Source organism: Salmo trutta, chromosome 12 (assembly GCF_901001165.1).
Source record: "Salmo trutta chromosome 12, fSalTru1.1, whole genome shotgun sequence".
Taxonomy (NCBI): Eukaryota; Metazoa; Chordata; class Actinopteri; order Salmoniformes; family Salmonidae; genus Salmo; species Salmo trutta.
Genome location: NC_042968.1, coordinates 20,696,912 through 20,717,280, shown reverse-complemented (window position 1 = coordinate 20,717,280; position 20,369 = coordinate 20,696,912). Strand labels below are relative to the sequence as shown.

Here is a 20,369-nt window from a genome sequence, read left to right as displayed (position 1 = left end):
CCCCGCCGCACGACACACAAACACATCAAATGTCTTGACCATTAGTAGCAAATAATATGCGCAAATGTAATAAAAAACGGCATTTCACAATAAATCCCTCCAAACTTGAGTCTTCTCAAGACTCTGTGATTTAATTTGAGGGTCCATACTGTATGTGTGTGTTCCCCACAGAAACTGAAGGACGGGGGTAGGGGGGGGGGGTGTATTGGGGAACCAGTTTCAACAGAACCTCAACTAGCTGCGCTGTTCTGCTTCTCATTACAGAAGGATCTCACAGGATTGAGAGCCATCTCGTGTTTCTGTATTAAATTCTCAAAGATATAAAAGAACAGACATTGTGGAGAGAGACCCCCATGCAGTGAGGCACCAATCAGTCACGAACCACTCACTGGTCATGGGCTATCGATTCTACATGCAGCTCTCTTCCCATTATCCTCCCATAGTGACATCACCTACTAGGATTAGGGAAGGTACTGTAGTAGTGCCGAGTCACCTCAGTGAGTAGGACAGAGATTCAGACATGGGAGTGATGCTGATATCACATCCTGGGCCTAGTGAAGGGCTTTCAGTAGGATGGGGTACTGCACATGGGTGAGTAGGTGGGTGGGTGGTAGTGGGGTACTGTTGTGTGACTGTTGTCTTCAGTGCTGTCCTGAGGGATTTGAGACCATCATGTCAATGAGTCGTGAAAGAGACAGAGCTTTTACCTAAGAGGACGGGTGCAGAGGTCCCTGTGATGAGTGATGCAGAACCACAAGCCCTGGAATAGAATGGAATGTAGAAGGGATAGATGTGTATCATAATGGACAGTGGGAGAGAACTATAGCTGAGCAAGGAGCAGTAAAGTAGAGGCCAGTAAATGCAGTACAGTTCAGTGCAGTCACAGTGGGTCTATACAACGTGGGTGGGTGGTTGAGAGGGAGGAGAGCTACAGGTGGAATCAGATCTAACTCACTGACAGGTCTGTGATGGCCCATCGCGGGGAATGAAACAGGACTCCTGATGCTTCAGCAGTTGGTGATTTACTATCTGATTATGTCATGAGAATGTTTTTATGGTATGAGAACGTTCACCAGGCTGGGGGTACGACAGAACAACTAACCTCAGCTATACTTCCATGGTAGTGGTGCTGTTAGGTGTGTTCTGCTGGGGAGATGAGAACAGAACCGTTGTATTAGATGATGGCAAGGTGATGGACACTTACTACCTGCAGAGGGCACACCTTCCCCACTTTCTATGCTCATTCAACAGTACGCTTTTACTCACAGGATATCTGCCATTCAAGATAACAGAAAAACACATTGGAACACAGACTCATTGTCGATTAGGCTACTGTAATTACTTGGTAATAAGCACAAGGCTGAGTTAATTCAACTAAATGTGTGTGCTGCTCAAGTAGGTTATATGTATCCCTGTGTAACATAGTTATTTCCCTAATGAAAGATGGGTCTACATTTCCTCGTAAATCATGAGAAGATGCAACCTGTATGAGTTGTGTCTCACATTACCCTGCTTGTCACCTTCCCACAGTGCCCACTGCCCACTGCCCAGTGGAGCTTGCCTCAATCCATCCAAGCTTCCTGCTAAATTTGTTTTTCTCTTCAGTTTACAAATTCCACATCTGAGAGGCTTTCATGAGGGAGGAAATTTGCCATGTGCCTTCCAAAAAAAGGAAAAGAGTTTGAAGAAAATACACATGCCTACGCAATGGTTCTTTAGTAAAATGTGGTCAACAGGTCTTCTAGTCCCATAACCTGATTGGTTCTCGAAGAGTAAACCCTACATTCCATAAAGTTTCGCTTTGGCATCTTGTCTGACATGTGAATGAATTAATAGCATTTCTCACAAATACCACTGAGGTGCTTATAAGCGCATTTTACACACTGGAAATTCACTGTACCCGGAAGATACCCAACCCAGCGCGCTTCGGGACTGAGTGTAAACGCAGTACAGGATTAACTGAAAATGATTTGGACGCACGCTGTCATTGTGTTCCTGTGTCTTTGTCCAATCCACACTACATTTGGGCAGGTGAGTGTTTCCTGAGCTTGTCAGTGTCATGAGGGCACCTTGGCCACTATTAACAGACAGCATATGGTGTTTCTTGGATTTATTTTGCACAGCTGCTTGGTCCAAACAAAAATGTAACTGATTTAAAAGCACGTATCACACTATATATCACAGAGTAAAACGTCAAATCTAAGTAAATGACTGTATTTGATATGATCATGGGTTACCATTATAATCTCTATGAGTGTGTTACGATTTAATGTAGGCTATTGTGGTTTCTGACGTGTTTAGGTAGTCCATTAACGTAATAAACGCAGAAAACATTTCCAGACCAATTCATTATCACATATACAGTAGCCTCAGGACATAGTTAAAATTCTTGCCATTATCTGTAATGACCTGAAAAGACAGTGGGTAAATATCACACAAGATTTACAACTGAGAAAATAGACCTGAGAGAAAGGTTGTCTGAATGCCCTTTTCATGGACAGGCTTTAATTCAACATCTAACACTGAGGGATGCAGCATTGATGTCTGGGTGTTGTTGAAGGTCAAAACGCATCAAGCTGAAGTGACAATCTCTTGTCAAAGTCAGGAGCCTGCAAGTCCAGCTATAAGGTCATTATCCATGCATCATGACATGGACAGACACCCATTGATAGGACTGGTGTTTGGTCGACCTCAATTCCCAGGCAAGCTGCACAAACAATTACTAAGACCCCTTGCATGCATGTCCAGACACCGAGAGGCCCATCACTATGAATAGACCCAACACCTCTGACGTGTTTCAGCACAAAAGTGCTAAACCTCTCTACCTTGTCAAAGGGCAAGGGTCTATATTACGGCAGGCTGGTGTGTGTGTGTGTGTGTGTGTGTGTGTGTGTGTGTGTGTGTGTGTGTGTGTGTGTGTGTGTGTGTGTGTGTGTGTGTGTGTGTGTGTGTGTGTGTGTATGCTATGCTGTACTCTTTCTGTTGTTCAGTTAGAAATGGAATGACATTGTGGAATGTCAAATTGGGACTCAATTTAGTTTTTGTCCACGTTTGGTTAAGATCATGACATACTGTGTGGTAATGAGCTGTGTGTATGAGGAGTCTGTTCAGGTCTCATTAGTGATCTTTGGCTTGTTCTTGTCATGGCACAAGTCACACTGCAGAACTGAAGCCATGCAGTGATTACATAGTTGAACAAGGTCAGCCAGAGTATTATTAGCTACAGGACACTTTTCCTTTTATGCAAAACCTTTCTGCATCACAGAATTCACTTAGAACAATCTAAAATCCTTGGATTAGATCACCATGCTACTTTGGCCTTCATCATTGCACTGCACACCTCTCGATTCAAAGAGCAGCTCAGAAGTTACTGAAGGAGACTATAGGTATGTTACCTAGGCTCACCAAGATAATGTCACAGATACATGAAATGCAAACGCATGAAATGTTTTGCAGCGGAGGCAGAAAAAGGACATTATCGCTGGGGCACACAAACAGCAGCCTTTCCCTCCCTCCCTCCCTCCGTCCTGACTGATGTCGCTCCAGCAGCCCAGCTCCCTGCTCCAGTTTCAATCAGCCAGGTGTTTTCACAGGATGACCAAATATTTACTTTTCTTACATAACCTCTGCCAGATGAAAACACTAATTGGCTTTCTGAAAACATCCATGAGCAGACAGATTGGAGGAGGGAGAGAGTTGAAGTTTAGGGAAAATATACTACTAACGCTCCCTGATTTTCTCAGTCAATGGGAGGAGAGGCTGTGCCTCATACACAGGTGATGTTTACCCTCTGGGTGTTTATACCACACCATCTGACCCCAAACAGCCTCTCCAACCTACAATACACCCACCCCTGCATCAAACAATGAACGCTATGAGCAAGCAACAATTTTTTCTGCCTCCAAGGAGATCATTCCACTGACTGTCAGAACTTCCACACACTTCTGGGCTGAATAGACAGAACAGCAGAGATAGGCTGGGATATGAGAGAAGAGAGACTGGGAGGGAATCTGTTGTGAGAATGAGTCCAGATAGGATCGGAGCCACTCTTTCTCTCATGGAGTGTGTCTTTAGTGTTTCCCAGCAACCCCCTTAGACCGTACAGGAGGCCTACAGGACTTCTCTCTGGCACCATCAAGTAACACCACCAGGGGCATAAGCACACAACCTCCAAAACATAAAACTACTACCACTAGAGAACAACTCACTTTGCACAAAGGCAAAAGCCTACCAACACTACAGCCACCTCTGACTTAAAGCTCCCCAGCTGGTGGTAGGGGTTGTTGAGATGCCCATGCGTGCTCAGAACTCTTGGTTCACGTGTAGGGCAGACAACCAGGGGGATGATGTCGCCGCTCAATTCATTCATTGACCATTCACCACATTAACTAGGCTGCCTACTGTGGACAGTGAGATTAAAAACATGACCCTCTGAGTGCTGATGTAGTGTTGAAGCAGGTATGTCTACTCTGATGTCTCTCCTCTGGTCTCCCCATAAACTCAGACCAGTGACCACATGCCTTTGTAGAAACGTTTATGTACTGTACACTACATTATTTTCCTTTCAGTGCTATCTTAGGAAAACCCCTCAAATACTTTCTAAATGCAGTAATAATTCCCTTCATGTGGCTCACCAGCTCCTAGGTTATCATTCATAACTCAAGCCAATGTACAGTAGCTGCTGTACTTCCGTCCTGTTATTCCAACATTAACTTGTTGGTGAGGTAATTTCTCTGTTCTGTCCAGTGATTAAGTTGCGAGGACATTTGCAGTGTTTGCAGTGAACGTGTAATGAACACGATGGAAGACAGAGCTGGTTTCAAGCGCAGGGTGAAGCAAGTTTAATTGTAAAGGACCACAGGAAGAGGCAGGTAGCTGAGTCCAGGGGCAGGCAGAAGGTCATACACAGGGGGTCCAAAAGGCAACAGTACAGGCAGGGAAAAGGCTGGTAACGTCGTTCGGGAGATCAGGCAAAAAGTAGATAACAGGAAATCCGATAGGCTAAAGTACAGGCAGGGAATAGGCAAAAGGTGTCATTAGTGAGGCAGGCAAAAACTATCATACACGAGAGGATTACATTATGGGAAAACCAGCGCTCCCAATAGAAATGTGTCACAAATCAAACAATACCTCACAATGATGGGGTACAAAGAACTGAACTAAATAGTGTGATAATGACATACAGGTGTGTGAACAGGTGATCAGAATTCAGGTGATTGGGATCTGGAGCGTGAGCTGCATTCAGGGGATCTATGTCTTTGAGAGTGTGAGCTGTGTTCAGGGGCTCTACGTGTTTGAGAGTGTGAGCTGGAAAGTGAGCTACATTCAGGGGATCTATGTCTTTGAGAGTGTGAGCTGTGTTCAGGGGCTCTACGTGTTTGAGAGTGTGAGCTGGAAAGTGAGCTGTGTTCAGGGGATCTATGTCTTTGAGAGTGTGAGCTGTGTTCAGGGGCTCTACGTATTTGAGAGTGTGAGCTGGAAAGTGAGCTGTGTTCAGGGGATCTATGTCTTTGAGAGTGTGAGCTGTGTTCAGGGGCTCTACGTGTTTGAGAGTGGGAGTTGGAAGCAGATGTTACAGAATGTGGTCTGTATAACTGAGTGATGTCAAAATCTAGGAAGCTAATGTAAGAGTTAGTTCTGCCTCCATCCTCTGACCAAGTCACCTGTGTCTCACGGTCCCTGACTTGAGTTGAAATTAGGCAGTCATCTATCAACTGCATTTCATTAGGCTACACAGAGCACATTCATTGCCTATGTCAGTATAGGAAAAATAAGCTTGCATACTCAATGTTTTAATGGATCTTACAAACCCATGTTTGTAACCTGCCCCTTTGCTAAAATGCAATTAAGATCTTCCTGTATTACAGATTTTTAAAATACAGTAACTCTGCAAATGAATTGCCTTTTGGGGATGACTCTCTTGTCAAGTTGTCCCTGTATAGCACTTTTAACTGTTCCGCTGCCCCTGGCTTCCCCTGTTTCACCTGCTTACCATGCCCTGTCCCTGTAGGACTGTCCCAGCAGACAGCACATGCAGAGCTCCCTAAAGCAGGTCCAGAAGCTATTGTCGACCCACGAGGCTGCATATCTTCAGAGCCTCCGCACCCTGAGGAAGAAACTCAACTTGCTACAGAACACAGCCACCAAACAGACTAGCAAAGTAAACAATGGTAAGTCTGCACACAGCCAGAACATCGGTCAAAGAAGCAACATGCAGCCTACCATTTTAGCCATAAGCTTAAATTAGATTTCTTCATGTTCTTTTTAAGTACACTGAAATGGCTTTTAGTAGGCCTGCTGCTTTTTATTTAAAATCCAAAAAACATCAGTTGCAGGAATGTGAAGGTTTGTATGACTAATGTTCTTGCTATTGTTGTCAACCTCATTGTCACAGGCGTCGTATTGAAGAGACCAAGGCGCAGCGTGTTGAGTGCTCATCTTTTAATGAAAGCACTTCACAAACGACAGCCAAACAGTTCTGTCAGGTATACTAACAAACTAAACAGAAAGCAACCACCCACGAAACCCAAAGGAAAACAGGCTGCCTAAGTATGGCTTCCAATCAGAGACAACGAAAGACACCTGCCTCTGATTGGAAACCATACTCGGCCAAACATGGAAAACCAAACATAGAAATAGAAAACTAGAACAAATTCCCCTAGAAACAAACCAACCCCAAAACACACAAAACAACCCCCCTGCCACGCCCTGACCATTCTACTATGGCAGATGACCCTTTTCACTGGTCAGAACGTGACACTCATGAACGAGAACCAATCGTGATTCAGTAAGTTGTGTAGGCCTACACACAGCACAGCCGGACCAAGTAGTTGCGGTAAAAATGCTATTAGCAGCGTCACGCTGCGTTCTAAAAATGTTAACTCTGGTGGATTGTTATTCCTTTGCTACTACTGGTATGTCATTTCACATTTGGTGGTTAGCGGTAGGTAGAAATGTTAAATTGAGCTCCTATGGAGCTATGGCTGGAGAGTTAAGTCTTGGCTTATGTCCCCCTACCAACCACCCTCCACCGCTTTACAGGTACCTGTCTAAAGCTGGACACGCCTGCCAACAGCAGAAAGTTGGGAAAGGCGCAGAGCCCAGGTCACGAGGTTCACTTCCTGTGTGATGTGGGTTATGAGTTGGTGGGATCAGAGAGCAGGACGTGTCAGGAGAGCCTCACCTGGAGCGGCCAGCAGCCCACCTGCCGCAGTGAGTGACCCTACCATCTGCTACAGATTACCCCACCCCTAATCCAAACGTTAACCATTAGTGAGATTAACACATCTGACGTGAAATCACTATCTTTTGTCAACTACCATCTACTTCTCTTTCTCTGGCTCCTGTCAGGTGTCCCCCCCCCCTTATCTTCTCCTTTCCTCTTCTCTGTCCCGTCACTCATCTCTTTATCTGCTCTACCATCTCTCTCATGTCCTTGTCACCATCCTCTTTGTGTCCCCCACTCTTTTCTTTATCTCTCTTTCCCTCATTTTAAACTTCATGCATATTACTAACATTTATCTAGATAAGATGGCCTGCATCCATATGCGTTTCATTATCAAATTTCCTTTTAATGTATTTTCATGGCCATCCAGAATGGGTTATTGAATCCAGTGACTGTGACACATAGTGATAGCAGCCCTCTGTCTTGACAGCTCGCTAACATTTAGATAACACTTCAAAGACATTCTGTGAGACTAAAAGTCAGGCCATCCCTTTCGCTCCGGTTAGGTCGAGTACTCACACACACGGATGCACACGTACATTCATGCTCACGCACGGAAGTGTGCGCACGCACACACACACACACACACACACACACACACACACACACACACACACACACACACGTACACACACACACACGTACACACACACACACAGAGAGAAGGAGCTTTTCTCTTTTGGTTCATGCATCAGAGCTATAAGGTTCCACCTGTGATTGTCAGTGAGTTAGCGAGCCAACATTTACAACAGGGCTAATATTACTTCATTCTCCTCTCTTGACTAATCTCTTACTCCTCCTGTCTTTCCTCAGACATAAATGAGTGTGTCTCGTCTCCTTGTCTGAACGGGGGGACATGTGTGGACGAGGTGAACCAGTTCTCCTGCACGTGTACCAAAGGCTGGGCCGGAGCCACCTGCCAGAGCCCTGTGCCAACATGTAGGTAGAGATGCTTAAGAAGCAATAAGGCCCAAAGGGGTGTGGTATATTGGCCAGTATACCATGGTTAAGGGCTGTTCTTATGCACGACGCAAAGTGAAGTGCCTGGACTCAGTCCTTAGCCGTGGTATATTGGCCATATACAACAAAACCCTTGAGGTGCCTTATTGCTATTATAAACTGGAACCAGGACTTACAGTCCTATGTATCTTTATGCTATGGCTAACTAGTAACAACAACACACAAGGGCCAGACACCGAGGGAGATCCAGGTCCACTCCCTCTCGCTGGTTCTGGCTGGCTGGGCTATCATACACACTCAGGGCTCCAGGCAGAGCCAGCGACTCAATACGGCCCAGTCTGGTTTTGTTTCTCTCTGTCTGTTTGTTTTCATGTCTCCCCCTGTGTACAGTACACTGCTGTAGGTGAGAACCACACACAGACCAATGGGGATTTGGATGGACTTTGACCATGACTAACACTGCTTGCACTGTGTGGGAGCCTTCTATAAGTCTATCATCCCACTCACACACAGCCCACTGATAGAGGGCTGCATGGTGCAATGGATGTGAACACTGAGGTCAGGAAATGTTGGGAAACTACAGTGTTGCATGAAGGTTTAATTTAATTAATTTTAAAAAGTTGAATGTAACCTAACATAAGTTGCAAGTCAGTCTAAACCAGTGTTGTAGTGCTCGAGACCGTCCGCCCACCTCACAGCTTTCATGCCACACAGCCAGGTCAATCAAGGTGTGGATGGAGGACCACCAGATCAAGACCCTGTCATGGCCAGCCCAATCTCCAGACCTGAACCCCATAGAAAACCTCTGGAATGTGATCTAGAGGAAGACGGATGGTCACAAGCCATCAAACAAAGCCGAGCGGCTTGAATTCTTTTGCGCCAGGAGTGGCATAAAGTCACCCAACATCAATGTGAAAGACTGGTGGAGAGCATGCCAAGAAGCATGAAAACTGTGATTGAAAATCTGAGTTATTCCAAATATATCTCAATATGAAATATTGATTTGTGAACTCTTCCTAAGTTAAAACATTAGTATTGTGTTGTTTAAAAATGAATATGAACTTATTTTCTTTGCATTATTTGAGGTCTGACAACACTGCATCTTTTTTTTGTTATTTTGACCAGTTGTCATTTTCTGCAAGTAAATGCTCTAAATTACAATATTTTTATTTGGAATTTGGGAAAAATGTTGTCAGTTTATAGAATAAAACAAAAATGTTACTTTTACCCAAACACTTACCTATAAATAGTAAAACCAGAGAAACGATCATTTTGCAGTGGTCTCATAATTTTTTCCAGACCTGTATATTCACATGTGCGCAGCACACACAGCCTAGTTTCAGCGGAATGTCATCTGCAGGCAGCAAGAGTGCACAGCTCTCAACAGTTTTTTTGGCATAGAGCAGCTCACAGAAAAATGACATTGATAGCCTGTAGGGTAGGTAGGAAATACTTTTCAATGTATAATATCTACCAGTAAATGCTATCTAAGGCAACAATGGGTATGCAAACAAGGTATTGAAAAGGTTTGGTCTGAAGTCAGTAGGGAATTTGTGATGAGCAATTCAGTCATCATGCCCTGTTTGTATCAGTGGCGTAGGCATAGGTGGGCCTGGGTGGACACAGGCCTACCCACTGGGGGGCCAGAACCACCCAATCAGATTGAGCAAAAACAGAAAAAGAATACATGATTATTATTACAAAAATAGTCTTATATATTTATATTGTCAGACCTCCAAAAGAGTCTCCTGATGTGGTTTAAGCATTGTTGTGGACTTAGAACGTCACCAAAAGCATTTTCCTTTGCTGGGCAGGCCATTTGAGATGTTTTTACCAAATGTGAGTATACCCACTTCTCCAGGCTCCACTACACCACTGCATAGGGCCGATGGAAAGACAGCAGTCACACACAGCATGATGTTAAAGAATAAGCAGTCCAATCACTCTGACATAGTAAGCCAGTGGGTTCCAATCATAAGAATACTAAAACACAACCATTAGGCTAAGCATTTCTTAAACCAAATGTTCAACTATTACTTTCCATTGCAAAAAACAGTTCACGTTTAGCACACAAAGTAACCGGTGACCTAAAGTTTAAATGCAACAATGTTTCACACTCAAGTTATTTTCAAAGAGATGGCTAACAACGGCAAGCGAGCTGAAATAAAATAAACACAGTTCCACTCAATAGATGAGGATAAATTTAAACTTATTCAAGAAGTTATTCTTGAAAAAAGGAGAAGCTAACAAATTAGTAACAACATCCTCTTCTATAACACCTGCTGCAGCCGCTAAAAACGAGATAAAAACAAAAGATACACCATAGTAGTTTTCCTATCTAGCTTCTGATGGCCAATGGCTGACTTAGCTAGCTAGATTTATCTCCCCAGACCAACAAAGAAAAAAGATGTTTTCTCTTCAGTATTAACCCTTTCCTTTCCAACAAAAACTGAAGTGATTTAAATCAGAACGCCATTGAAAATAATAATATAATTATAATTATTATTGTTATAATAGTTATTTTATAAATCCATTAGCCCTTCTCTGAAGCTGTATAAGGTCCATTCTTCCCCACTGTGTTTGGGTTAGTAATAATTTGTAGAAGTGGCTCTATTTTCCCTCAGCATGCATTTATTCACCATTCTGAATGTATAAAGAATCCATATGTTGTTCTGAAATATGAACACAGAAATACTGGACATTTTGAACTCTTATTATGGTGGCGATTGACAAAATTACAATCATGGTCTTGAATTGGAATCAAATTTTTCTGGACTTAGTCTCGTACCCCTTGTCCCCCTCCGGTCTTGGTCTTGACTCGGACGAGATTTGCTCCGATCTTGGTCATGAATTGGTCTCGCTTTAAGTGGTCTCGAACACAACACTGGTCCAAACACGGGTTAGCCTTGTTAATTTGTAACTCTTTGTTCACATGGTAACCATAGTGTTTTATAAAGAAATAAGCTGCATTGTACCAATTTGAAGATGGAGATGTTTCGATGGCCATGCCCTCAGACTGCAGTCAGAAACCTCCAAACCAATGAGAATCATCCTTAGTTTCACGCTTCTCCTCATTCGTCTCTCATTCTCTCCTCTTTCTTTTTTCTCCAGTCTTTGTCACCATGACGAACACCTCGTCTGCCACCTCCTCTGCGGCTGCTGCCATCTCTCCCCCGGCTGTGACTGTTGGTCCGTTTTTCCGTCCATCTCACTGTACGCATGTCCAGGGCACCACCCACTGCACCTGTGACCCCGGATACACCATCTCTGGGCGTGACAGCACCACTTGCAAAGGTATACTGCAAACAGCTACCATTGCTATGGTAACATCAAAAGACACACAGTCTGACCGCATAATGTTATATACTGTAACTGACATCAATGGCAATTTTAACTGTGTGTGTGTGTGTCTTTCAGACATTGATGAGTGTGAGTTGTTCCACATGGGTCAGGCTGGCCGGCTGTGTTTACATGCCTGTGTTAACACCCCTGGAGGCTACCGCTGTACCTGTCCTGCTGGATACAATGTCACCCGTGATGGACGCAACTGCAAAGGTGAAGACCACACACACTGTACCAAAGTCTCAAATGCTCCTGCAGCGCTGAACACACGCACTCACACACACCATCAAATCCTCTGGCTCAAAACATGCCAGTTATGCCAGATAAATACTACACATTTGAATAGTCTACCACAAAGAGAAAGAAGATAATTTGGCTGAAGGATAATGAGTGTTTCCTATTATTTCCTATCCGTTGTATCTGTAATTCCATGCAATTCTGTTATCCACTGGCTGAATAATTAAACAAACCATACATCTGGTCTGAATAAATGTTTGTTTTTGTAGACAATTACAATAAATCAGTTATTTCTCTGTCTCGCTCTCTCTATTTTCTCTCCATCTCTTTATCTGTCCCTCCCTCACTTTTACACACATTATTCTCCCTCTCTCTCCCTGGCCTGTAGACATAGATGAGTGTGCCACCAGACAGAATAACTGCACCCGGGACCAGATGTGTATAAACACCTACGGAGGGTTCCAGTGTGTACGTGTGGACTGCCCCCGCATACGAAACGCCACCTACAGCAAAACCTCACCCCTGTGAATACCTCCTCTTGATAACTCTTTTTATCAGTCTCTTGCAATAATACCCTCTTAATGCCTGTATCCTTCCCTGTTCCCCAGGCGATGTGAGCGTAACCCCTGCTCTGTGGACAACAGGATGTGCTCTCAGGCCCCTAACTCCATCTCCCACCACTACCTGTCTGTTGTATCCAACCTGTCAGCACCACGCACCATGTTCCGTGTGTCGGCCCTCCGCCTCATGGGCGACACGCTGCGTTTCTCCCTGCTGGGCCGCGGGCAGGCCCGACGCCACTTCACGGTGCAGCGGTCGGACCGCCAGACAGGCCAGCTGGTGCTGGGGAGCCCGGTGCAAGGCCCTGCTACACTGGAGGCAGAGGTGGAGATGACCGAGCTGGAGAAAGGGGTCCAGTTGGGGCGGTACATCACCAAGATCACCATGTTCATCTCCCAGTACGAGTTCTAGAGAGGGAGAGAGAAAGGGAGGGATGTAGAGGGAGGAAAGAAGAGGGAGGCCAGCTGGAGTTGGATGGAGAATGGAGGGAAGAGTGTGGATAGGGTGAAAGGGGGGGTGGGTATGGAGAGGATTTCAAAGAGACAATAGTTTAGATAAGAGTTTGGACAAAGGGCTGTTGGCAGAGGGGTGCGTGGAAGGGTACTGTGGTAAGAGTTTTGGAGTGGGGCAGTGGCTAGGGGGCTGGGAGGGGGGTAGAGAGGGGTGAGGCACTAAGTCCTAAGGAACAAAGAGGGACTAAAAGGAGGGGAAGAGGAAGTCTAAGTTGAGTCGAGACATACAGGTATGGCAGGAACGGATGCATTTGGTGGAGTTGTATCAATTCTAATGACAGAAAGGGAAGGGTTCAGTTAAGGTTTAGGGGCGTGAGAAATTAGGAATGTGGACAAGGGGTCAAAGACATGAAAATGAGAAAATGGCCACTTGTGGTGGAGATTGAATGTTTCCTCGCTGTAGGAGAGAGAGTGAGAGAGAGCTGGGCTTGTAAATACGAGCTGGAGTCCTTAACTGGTTTTATTGTTTTACATCCAACATATGACTAAGTGACAATCAGTATCTGTAAGATGAGAAGACATGAAGCTACACATTGACAATCCTATATTTCCTGGTCTTGTGTTAAACTTATTTTGATATACAGTTGAAGTCGGAAGTTTACATACACTTAGGGTGGAGTCATTAAAACTCGTTTTTCAACCACTCCACAAATTTCTTGTAAACAAACTATAGTTTTGGCAAGTCAGTTAGGACATCTACTTTGTGCATGACACAAGGAATATTTCCAACAATTGTTTACAGATAGATTATTTCACTTATAAATCACTGTATCACAATTCCAGTGGGTGAGAAGTTTACATACACTAAGTCGACTGTGCCTTTAAACAGCTTGGAAAATTCCAGAAAATGATGTCATGGCTTTAGAAGCTTCTGATAGGCTAATTGACATCCTTTGAGTCAATTGGAGGTGTACCTGTGGATGTATTTCAAGGCCTACCTTCAAACTCAGTGCCTCTTTGCTTGGGATCGTGGGAAAATCAAAAGAAATCAGCCAAGACCTCCACAAGTCTGGTTCATCCTTGGGAACAATTTCCAAATGCCTGAAGGTACCACGTTCATCTGTACAAACAATAGTACGCAAGTATAAACATCATGGGACCACGCAGCCATCATACCACTCAGGAAGGAGACGCATTCTGTCTCCTAGAGAGGAACGTACTTTGGTGCGAAAAGTGCAAATGAATCCCATAACAACAGCAAAAGACCCTGTGAAGATGCTGGAGGAAACAGGTACAAAAGTATCTATATCCACAGTAAAACAAGTCCTATATCGACATAACCTGAAAGGCCGCTCAGCAAAGAAGAAGCCACTGCTCCAAAACCGCCATAAAAAAAGCCAGGCTACGGTTTGCAACTGCACATGGAGACAAAGATCGTACTTTTTGGAGAAATATCCTCTGGTCTGATGGAACAAATATAGAACTGTTTGGCCATCATGACCATCCTTATGTTTGGAGGAAAAAGGGGGAGGCTTGCAATCCGAAGAACACCATCCCTAGCAAGAAGGACGGGGGTGACAGCATCATGTTATGGGGGTACTTTGCTGCAGGAGGGACTGGTGCACTTCACAAAATAGATGGCATCATGAGGGATGGAATATTATGTGGATATATTGAAGCAACATCTCAAGACATCAGTCAGGAAGTTAAATCTTGGTCGCAAATGGGTCTTCCAAATGGACAATGACACCAAGCATACTTCCAAAGTTGTGGCAAAATGGCTTAAGGACAACAAAGTCAAGGTATTGGAGTGGCCATCACAAAGCCCTGACCTCAATCCTATAGAAAATGTGTGGGCAGAACTGAAAAAGGGTGTGCTAGCAAGGAGGCCTACAAACCTGACTCAGTCACACCAGCTCTGTCAGGAGGAATGGGCCAAAATTCACCCAACTTATTGTGGGAAGCTTGTGGAAGGCTACCTAAAATGTTTGACCCAAGTTAAACAATTTAAATGCAATGCTACCGAATACTAATTGTAAACCTCTGACCCAGTGGGAATGTGATGAAAGAAATAAAAGCTGAAATAAATAATTCTCTCTTATTATTCTGACATTTCACATTCTTAAAATAAAGTGGTGATCCTAACTGACAGGGAATGTTTACTCGGATTAAATGTCAGGAATTGTGAAAAACTGAGTTTAAATGTATTTGGCTAAGGTGCATGTAAACTTCCGACTTCAACTGTATTTATGTTGAAGGTGTTGTTAACCCCTCTTTGTGATCTGCTTTTTATTTGTCTGAGAAAGCACTATTAAACGTTTAATCAAAACACTACTGTTTGATTTCTAGGGTTTAATTATTTACTTTTCCTATATATGTATGTCTCTACACAGGACTGAATAAGGGGCTTGCCTTGTAGTATGACCTGTAGATGATCTTTTCATCACAGAGTCTAAAACAGGAGTATGATGTACAGTATGAGTAGTGCAGGTCTGGGGAAGACATCAGGCATGGCAGTACAGAGCTACACTGTCCAGCAGACAGACAGCCAAAGACACTCCGCTCAAAGAGCTACTAGATCCTTACAGTATATGCATGAGCTAAACCAGCAAACACAGTGTATATTGTTACTTAATGAGATATGACAAATTGAGATGCTCTTTTCCACCTTTTTAGCACTGGGTGTTTGGGGGCTTAGGAGTACATGCCTGTGTGTTTGTGTGTGTGGGATTGCGAGATGTACTGTAGATTCGGCTGATGTTGTTGTGGCGTGGGTTGTAGAGGAGGCAGATGAAATGTTTCACCCCTGTGTCAGGCTGCCCACAAACCTTCCCCACTCGCTGACATCTATCATCTGGACGGACGTGAAACCCCTGGTTAACACCACGCCACACACACGGCCAATGCCACAGACACACACGAACAAGATCCAAGTGAGCAGTGGTGTGAGAACGCATACACACAAACTCTTACACAATAAATGACCAGTAGTGTATAAGATATCCCACGCTCCCTCAACATGGAGCACCCTGCAACGACCACAGCACAGTGAGTGTACTCTATATCAAATCAAAGTTTATTTGTCACGTGCGCTGAATACAGCAGGTGTAGACCTTACAGTGAAATGCTAACCAATAGTGCAAAAAAGGTATTAAGTGAACAATAGGTAGGTAAAGAAATAAAACAACAGTAAAAAGACAGGCTATATACAGTAGCGAGGGTATAAAAGTAGCGAGGCTACATACAGACACCGGTTAGACAGGCTGATTGAGGTAGGATGTACATGTAGATATGGTTAAAGTGACTATGCATATATGATGAACAGAGAGTAGCAGTAGCGTAAAAGAGGGGTTGGTGGGTGGTGGGTGGGACACAATGCAGATAGCCCGGTTAGCCACTGTGCGGGAGCACTGGTTGGTCGGGACAATTGAGGTAGTATGTACATGAATGTCTAGTTAAAGTGACTATGCATATATGATAAACAGAGAGTAGCAGCACGTAAAAAGAGGGGTTGGGGGGGCACACAATGCAAATAGTCCAGGTAGCCATTTGATTACCTGTTCAGGAGTCTTATGGCTTGGGGGTAAAAACTGTTGAGAAGCCTTTTTGTCCTAGACTTGGCACTCCGGTACCGCTTGCCATGCGGTAGTAGAGAGAATAGTCTATGACTGGGGTGGCTGGAGTCTTTGACAATTTTTAGGGCCTTCCTCTGACACCGCCTGGTGTAGAGGTCCTGGATGGCAGGCAGCTTAGCCCCAGTGATGTACTAGGCCATACGCACTACCCTCTGCAGTTGTTGTTACACACAGCTGCAGTGTTCCCCAAATGCCCCATAATAACCACACACATACTTTGGAATCTATGCTACTAATCAGAGCAAGGAATGAATTTCCATCAAAGACTGAAGTGGGACTGTAGCCTGAAAGAGAGCAACTCTCCGTTTGGGCTGATCTGTAACCTGGTAGCACCTCCACTGCTGAATGAGGCAGCCTCAGAGTTACACACAAGGGAACTTTAATGCCGTACACACATACAACAGAGAGGGAATAGTTGTGGGAAGGATGTGGTTTTCTGCACTCCAATCCACAAGTCCACTCAGACAAGTGAGGAGATAGTGGCCTGCACAGTCTGAAGTGCTGCCGGGTGTCCTGGCCCCTAACAACGTGCCCCTTAGCAACCAGGGCCAGGTCACACAGTTCAGGGAGAGTTTGAGAGGACGGTCTAAGGTGCCCCTACACCCTCAGGCTCCGGTCGTGGGGGATTGGGAGTGGAGTGTGCAGCTTGGAAGGGCTGTGAGGGGCTGATAACAGTCACCAGCAGGGAATTCATATCACCTCGATAACACCTTCAATAGAGAACAGAGGAAGGGGGAGAGACAGGGTGGGACAGGGAGGAATAGAGGAATAGAGAATGACACAGTATCAGAACAGAGTCCCGGGGAGAGGAGTAACGGACAGTTAGAGGTCAGATCAGAACAGTTCCTCCCCTTCCCCCACTCCACTCCACACCCACCTTCCTTACACCCCCACATTCTGTTTGCCATACCTGGCTACATGTGTTACCTGCTCCTGGCTCTAGGACTGGGGGATTGACGTGGGCACAGTCAGGGCTTTGTTGGCCCTGGCCGTACTTCTCACAGACCTCCCATTGTAACAGCTGGGCACTGCTACCATGCATACCAACCCCCCTCACCTGGCCAGCGCGCCCGCCCAGGTTGGGCCTGTGCCAGCCAAACTCTGGCTCTAGATCTAGGCCATGTCTCAGTTTGCCTGGGCCCAGTCAACAGACAAGGGTCTGGGCCCCAACTCTCCTTCCTTCCCTTAAACCTACGACAGGGACGGAGTGTCCCCTTTCACATACAATCCTGATGTCTGACTGAGAGGGGCCTCAAAGAGGACTAGGTAAAGGCTTATAGGAGTATAAGCTCTTATTGCGTGGGGAGGCCGGACTGGAATGAGGATATTGATTTCAGAGAGTTGGCACCGCTGGCACTCAGAGGTTTATCTGCTCAGAGGGTGACTCATCCACCACATCAGACAGAGAGAGAGAGAGAGAGATAAAAATGGAAGATGTAGGGAAAGAGAGAGAGAGAGAGAGGCAAAGAGAGATGGAGGGAAGGAGAGACACTCTAGACCTGACACATGGGCACCCACAGACAGGCTGTGATAGATGAAATCATCAGAGCACCCTGTTGGCTGTACTGTGTGTGTGTGTAGTGTGTGTGTGTGTGTGTGTGTGTGTGTGTGTGTGTGTGTGTGTGTGTGTGTGTGTGTGTGTGTGTGCGTGTGTGTGTGTGTGTGTGTGTAGGGGGATACAGAGGAAGAGAGCTTGGATCTTTTTGATGTTGTTGGAATGGAATGGTGGTCTAAGGTTACTAATAGATAAAGAGTACTGGAACGCTCTCTACTGTTTCCAACTCTGTTTTCAGCTCAGACCCAGGGTGTGTTTGGGTGTGTGTGTGCATGCGCCTGGGTGCTCATGCATGTTTGTCCATGCTTGTGTTTTAAAGGCCCAGTGCAGCTGATGAAACTAACACTGTAAATGTGTGAAAAAAAATGTATCAGTGTTATCCCTCTCGGGGCGGCAGGTAGCCTAGTAGTTAGAGCGTTGGGCCAGTAACCGAAAGGTTGCTGGATCGAATCCCTGAGCTGACAAAGTAAAAATCTGTTGTTCTGCCCCTGAACAAGGCAGTTAAAGAGTTATAGAGTTATACATTTCAAGAAAAAAAAATGGAGCTGGGGGTGGGTAGTTGACAGTGGGGACAATATCCCAGTCTCAAACCAGTTAACCTAAACTGAAGGCTACTGTTCCCTGGTAGGCTGTCATTTGTTCTTAACTGACTTGCCTAGTTAAATTTAAAAAATTGTTGCTGGATTAAAATACAGTCTTCAACACAGGTTTGTATGGGCGGGAGTTTCGGCTTCCCATGGTGACATCACCATGCGGTAAATTAGTTAATAGACCAATTAAATTCTTGCTTGAGAAATAGTTTAGAATTTCTGCCCATTTGAATGGAATTCTATTACAGTAAGGTATTTATGTGTTACCCAAAAATGACTTGATATTGATATAAAAAAAACAGCTGCATTGGGCCTTTAATGTGTCTGTTTGGCGTCTGAGACAGATTAAAAAGAGGAGAGGAGTGAGGTCCAGGTGTAGGGTTCGTATTCAGGACAGGAGGGGGAGCGGGTGAGATACAGGTAGTCCTGGGTGGGCAGAGACAGGAGGGTTAGGAGAGGGTGAGGAGAGGAGAGATGTGGAGGGGGTCAGAGAGGATGTGGGGACTGACTCATCACCACATCAGCTTTCTTCCTCCCCCGGGGACAGACAACATTGGGACAGGCTGCCATTCAACTATACATCTCCTTTCTTCCTTTCTCTTTCTGTCCCTTCCTTTCATCAAGACAGAAAGGGAGAGAGATACAGACAGAGTGAAGAACAACGAGGGGTCTCTTTCAGAGCAGAAAGAGAGACACTGGTCTCTTAATTCACAGTAGCCTTCAGCCGATGACTGACTAACTGCTGTCAATTGCTAGCTATTCAGACCACTCTATTCAGCCATCACTCTCTCTCTCTATCTCTCTTTATCATTTCCCCCCGTCCCTCAGTGTGCAATCTTATTTTGGGATCCTCACCCCCCCTGTGGTCCCCTAGTGGGTCTCAGCCAGGCCAGGTGAGCCCCCTCCTCGTCTCTCTCTCAGCCCAACAGGGTGACTCCGAGGTGGGGCTGGGTTCACCGTGTTAGTGCCTGTTTGTCTCCACTGATGCACACTGCCTGGCTTTGTGTGGCTGCACTGGGCTGGTTAACCCCTCACACTCTACACCTACATCAATGCCTATATATGCGACTGTGTGATCACGCTCTCCGTAGCTGACGTGAGTAAGACCTTTAAACAGGTCAACATACACAAGGCTGCAGGGCCAGATGGATTACCAGGATGTGTGCTCCGGGCATGTGCTGACCAACTGGCAGGTGTCTTCACTGACATTTTCAACATGTCTCTGATTAAGTCTGTAATACCAACACGTTTCAAGCAGACCACCATTGTCCCTGTGCCCAAGAACACAAAGGCATCCTGCCTAAATGACTACAGACCCGTAGCACTCACGTCTGTAGCCATGAAGTGTTTTGAAAGGCTGGTCATGGCTCAGATCAACACCATTATCCCAAAAACGCTAGACCCACTCCAATTTGCATACCGCCCAAACAGATCCACAGATGATGCATCTGATCATGATGATCTAATCAAATGGCTACCCAGACTATTTCCATCACAATTGTTATTTTACTGTGGCTCTTTAACTATGTGTTACTTTTATTTCTTATGTTTTTCAGTATTTTCTTAAAACTTAATTGTTGGTTAAAGGCTTGTAAGTAAGCATTTCACTGTAAGGTCTACACTGGTTGTATTCGGTGCATGTGACAAATACAATTTGATTTGATTTGATTTGAAGATCGGTTTACCAGTCCGTCACATGGAGCTTCACTGCTCCCTAGTGACAATTACAAGGCACTTTACCAGCCTGAGGGGAAGCATGGGTTTATGTGGAGGCATCATATTAATGGAACAGCACGATACCTCTCACCAAAC

General features: G+C 45.1%; 1 protein-coding gene across 1 annotated transcript; it reads left to right on the top strand.

Moving 5' to 3' along the window:
- The first annotated feature begins 1,559 nt into the window (after positions 1–1,559).
- Positions 1,560–13,186, top strand: LOC115203150 (fibulin-7). The gene is made up of 8 exons (XM_029767561.1): positions 1,560–2,031; positions 6,011–6,170; positions 7,042–7,212; positions 8,039–8,164; positions 11,297–11,479; positions 11,603–11,740; positions 12,153–12,288; positions 12,373–13,186. The coding sequence occupies exons 1-8, from the start codon at positions 1,966–1,968 to the stop codon at positions 12,734–12,736; spliced, it is 1,344 nt and encodes a 447-aa protein (XP_029623421.1). The 5' UTR covers positions 1,560–1,965; the 3' UTR covers positions 12,737–13,186.
- The last annotated feature ends 7,183 nt before the right edge of the window (positions 13,187–20,369 follow it).

Coding starts and splice junctions, on each gene's coding strand:
- LOC115203150 (XM_029767561.1), top strand. CDS start 1,966: ATGATTTGGACGCACGCTGTCATTGTGTTCCTGTGTCTTTGTCCAATC. Junction 2,032..6,010: donor TCCACACTACATTTGGGCAG/GTGAGTGTTTCC, acceptor CTGTCCCTGTAG/GACTGTCCCAGCAGACAGCA. Junction 6,171..7,041: donor GACTAGCAAAGTAAACAATG/GTAAGTCTGCAC, acceptor ACCGCTTTACAG/GTACCTGTCTAAAGCTGGAC.